This window comes from Nicotiana sylvestris, chromosome 2 (assembly GCF_000393655.2).
Source record: "Nicotiana sylvestris chromosome 2, ASM39365v2, whole genome shotgun sequence".
NCBI lineage: Eukaryota > Viridiplantae > Streptophyta > Magnoliopsida > Solanales > Solanaceae > Nicotiana > Nicotiana sylvestris.
This window is the reverse complement of record NC_091058.1, coordinates 107461004-107464745: the sequence shown is the minus strand read 5'-3', so window position 1 is coordinate 107464745 and position 3742 is coordinate 107461004. Positions and strand designations below refer to the sequence as shown.

The window sequence follows — 3742 nt, the reverse complement described above, 5'->3', positions numbered from 1 at the left end:
AATTAAGCGAAAATAAATAAGTCATAATCAATAAAATACAAGAATAGCTAAAAATTGATTTAAGTCTTACATTAGTCAATAAAGCGACCGTGCTAGAACCACGAGACTCGAGGAATGACTTACACCTTCCCCTCGGTCAACAGAATTCCTTACTTAGTTTTTTGTTTTTGTAGACCATGAATTAGGAGTCAAATCTTCCTTTTGATAAGGGATTCAATAAAAGGTGACTTGGAACACAAAACTCAATTTCAAGTGGCGACTCTAAATAATAAATAATCCCTTTTCAAAACGTCACTTCAATTGAAAAAACTCTTCTAACTCAACCTCGTAATAAGGTTGCGTGGGAAAAAAGAGGTGTGATACTTAGGAGGACGAGTGAATTGCTAGACTTCCAATTCCATCCAATGTGCAAAAGCACTAATCTCACACATTTAATTTTTGCTGATGATTTGATGATGTTCTGCAAAGGTAATCTTACCTCCACCTATAAAATAATGGAGGCCATTACTCATTTCAGTGAAGCATCTGGACTGGAAGTAAATTTGGATAAGTCAAATATTTTCTTGGCAAGCATTGATGAAGATAACCAGCAAATGATTCTAAGCAGCACAGAGTTTTCAATAGGTTCTTTACCTATTAGATATTTAGGCTTACCTTTATCTTCAAAGAAGTGGAGTAGCGTGGAATGCCACAAGCTTGTAGAGAAGATCACAGAAAGAATGAGAAAAACAACTGTATTATGCTTGCAGATTACAGATAATCAATGCTGTTCTTTTCTCTATATACAACTTTTGGGGGGCTGTGTTCCTTCTATCACAAAGTGTAATAAAAAAAATTGATAGAAAGTGTAGGGAATTCCTCTAGGGGAGCTCTGAAAGGCAAAGAAAAGTATCTCTAATATCTTGGGACAAAGTGTGTAAGCCTAAGAAGTTTGGAGGTTTGAACATTAAAGGATGTAAATTGTTGAATATTGCATCAATTGGCAAACTGTTATGGCAAATAGTCACAAAAAAGGATGTGTTGTATGTTAAATGGGTACATAAGATTTATATAAAGAACTGTAGAGATATCTGAGAATATAAACCACCTCAAGAGTGTAGTTGGTACTGGAAAAAGTTGAATTCATTGAAAGAAATGATGGCACAATGGTATAATAGAGACACATATGAGCTAACTCCAAATGATACTTATTCAGTAACATGTACCTATAATGCAATGCTTGGGTATATGACAAGGATGAGAGAAGCTGACTTGGTTTGGAGTGCTCTAATGTTGCCTAGACAAAAAATAATCTTATGACTTGCTTATTAGGATAAATTTCTAACAAAGAAAAGGTTATTGAGACTAAATATACTCATTGATGGGAACATACATTGCTGCTTATGTGAGCTTGGAATTTCAGAAACTCAGGTGCACCTTTTTATTGAGTGTGAATGGGTCACTGAAGTAAAGAAAAAATGGCTACATGGACTTAATTTAATTTTATGTTATAATTAATTAAGTGTAATATCCAGTAAAAAATGACACTTAACATATAATCAAATTTAAGTTTATTTTTTTTGTTAATACAAAGATAAGAATAAACTATAAAGGAATGAGGAAAAAGTACTCATCTAAAGTCAAAAATAAACAAATAAATGGTGTTGTAAATAGAGCTCAACACCTTTCAATGGTGGTTTTGTCATATGGGGGATAAGAAAAGAAGTAAAGGACAAAAGACTAGAAAAAGAAAAAGACTAGTAAGTAAATTTTTTGGCTTCTCACTCCTCAAAAAGAGTGAAATACATACACTTTGTCACGTCAACATTTAGCGTGACAATATTTTCACTTAAATAGTTTAGGCAAGTAATAAGACCCTTAAAAGAAATTATATAATTGGTACTTCGATCATAGGTTGGGGGTACTTATGACTTTTCCCTTAATAATATATATTCTTGTGATTATTGAAGCTTATGGAGTAAAGGTCCTCATATTATTCTCTGACGATGGATAAAAAAGTGATTGGAATTGTATTCCACCTTTGGATTTATTTTAATTTGTGCTTTTGCAGTAAGGAAGATAGGGAAAACATGTTATTACCATTGTAGTTTAGGCGGCTTCACCACTCTTTAAATGAACGGATTTTGTATAGAATAATTGGGATAGGGATTGGCCAAAGTATTTTTATTGTAATATAGAATAGCATAGCACATAGCACATGTATTAGTTAGTTTAGTTAGTCACTTGCTTCTTTCTGTTAGATGACAGTTGTTAATGAGTTGTCAATTAGTTAGTTGGTTAACTTAAGATAGTGGTAATTAGGTGTATAAAATGTACTGATCATCTTCTTCAATAGAACAGTTGTTCATTTCTCTCTTAGCCGACTCTTTCTTCTCAGAACTTCTGTCATTGTTACACCTTCAAATCCTTGCATTTTATCATGGTATCAGAGCGGGAGATACTGGAATCTCACACTGTGGCGCTCTCAAACTGATTGTTGGTCTAAATCTCTCCATTTCGTTGATCAATTGTTGCCATTGACACGACAACGATAGAAAACACAATTGACCATACACATCCCCTGTTTTTGGGTCCTTCAAACACTCCGAACTTGGTATCGATTCCGGTAAAGCTCACTGAGTCAGAAAAATATGGGTTATGGAGTAGGTCGATGAGGATTGTACTTTTAGGGAAGAGAAAGCTAGGGTTTGTGACTGGCACATGCAAAAAGGAATCCTACAAGACAACTGATTTACAAGAGCAATGGGAGACCTGCAATGCTATTATTTTGTCATGGATCATGAACAATATGTGTGAGGAGCTCCTTGGTGGCATTGTGTATGCATCATATGCTCATCTTGTTTGGGAGGATCTATTGGAGAGATTCGATAAAGTGAATCGAGTAAGAATTTTTCAATTACATCGTGAAATTACAACTCTCTCACAAGGAACTAGCTCAGTTTAAGTCTATTTCACAAAATTAAAGTAACTTTGGCATGAATATGATGTGTTATTCCTTTTCCCTAATGGTGGATGCCCTAAGTCTAAGGAAAATATGGAACAACTACATCAACGAGTTATGCAATTTCTCAACGGATTTAATGAGTCCTACAATCAGGCTAGAAGGCAAATTCTCATGAAGACAACTGCACCTACGCTAAATCAGGCCTATGCAATGATTGTATGGGATGAAAGTCAGCAGAATTTGGGTGCTAATGTTGTGACTGATAGAGGTGATCCTACTTTGGCTATGCAAGCAACAAGCAGAGGATAAGGATTTCGAGGTAAAAACCAATTTTCGCAATGTGAACACTGCCGGATGAAAGGTCATACCAAGAAAAATTGTTACAAAATTATTGGCTATCCATCAGATTTTGTTCCAAAGAAGAAGCAAGGTATAGGGAACCTTTACAACTGGAGAAATACTAATAATGGGAATCAAAATGGTGGAGGAAAGCCAGATAATTGGAGGACAGAAACCCTTGTAGTTGTATCACGACCCTAAACCTGAACCCGGTCGTGATGATGCCTCTCGTGAAGACAAGGTCAGTCAATTAAACCCAATTCACTTTTTAAACATTTAAATATCATAAAAGTAGTCTAAAACATGATATAGCAATACTAAGTAGCGGATAATGTCAATAAAGTGCGGAAGTACAACCCAACACAGCCCTAACCGGGGTGTCACTAGTCATGAGCATCTATAATTCATAATACAAGTCTGCTAAGTCTATAAGCTAGTACAGATGTCTAAAAAGAGATA

The 3742-nt window shown here is 35.1% G+C and overlaps 1 protein-coding gene across 1 annotated transcript; it reads left to right on the top strand.

The window, feature by feature from the left end:
• The first annotated feature begins 2650 nt into the window (after positions 1 to 2650).
• LOC138885385 (uncharacterized) lies at positions 2651 to 3253 on the top strand. Its single transcript, XM_070166330.1, has 2 exons — positions 2651 to 2881; positions 3098 to 3253. The coding sequence occupies exons 1-2, from the start codon at positions 2651 to 2653 to the stop codon at positions 3251 to 3253; spliced, it is 387 nt and encodes a 128-aa protein (XP_070022431.1).
• Positions 3254 to 3742: the final 489 nt, after the last annotated feature.

What these genes read in the sequence shown, in the direction of transcription:
- LOC138885385 (XM_070166330.1), top strand. Translation starts at nt 2,651, where the DNA reads ATGAGGATTGTACTTTTAGGGAAGAGAAAGCTAGGGTTTGTGACTGGC. An exon ending in GATTCGATAAAGTGAATCGA is followed by an intron (nt 2,882 to 3,097) that starts GTAAGAATTTTT and finishes TCCTACAATCAG; the next exon opens with GCTAGAAGGCAAATTCTCAT.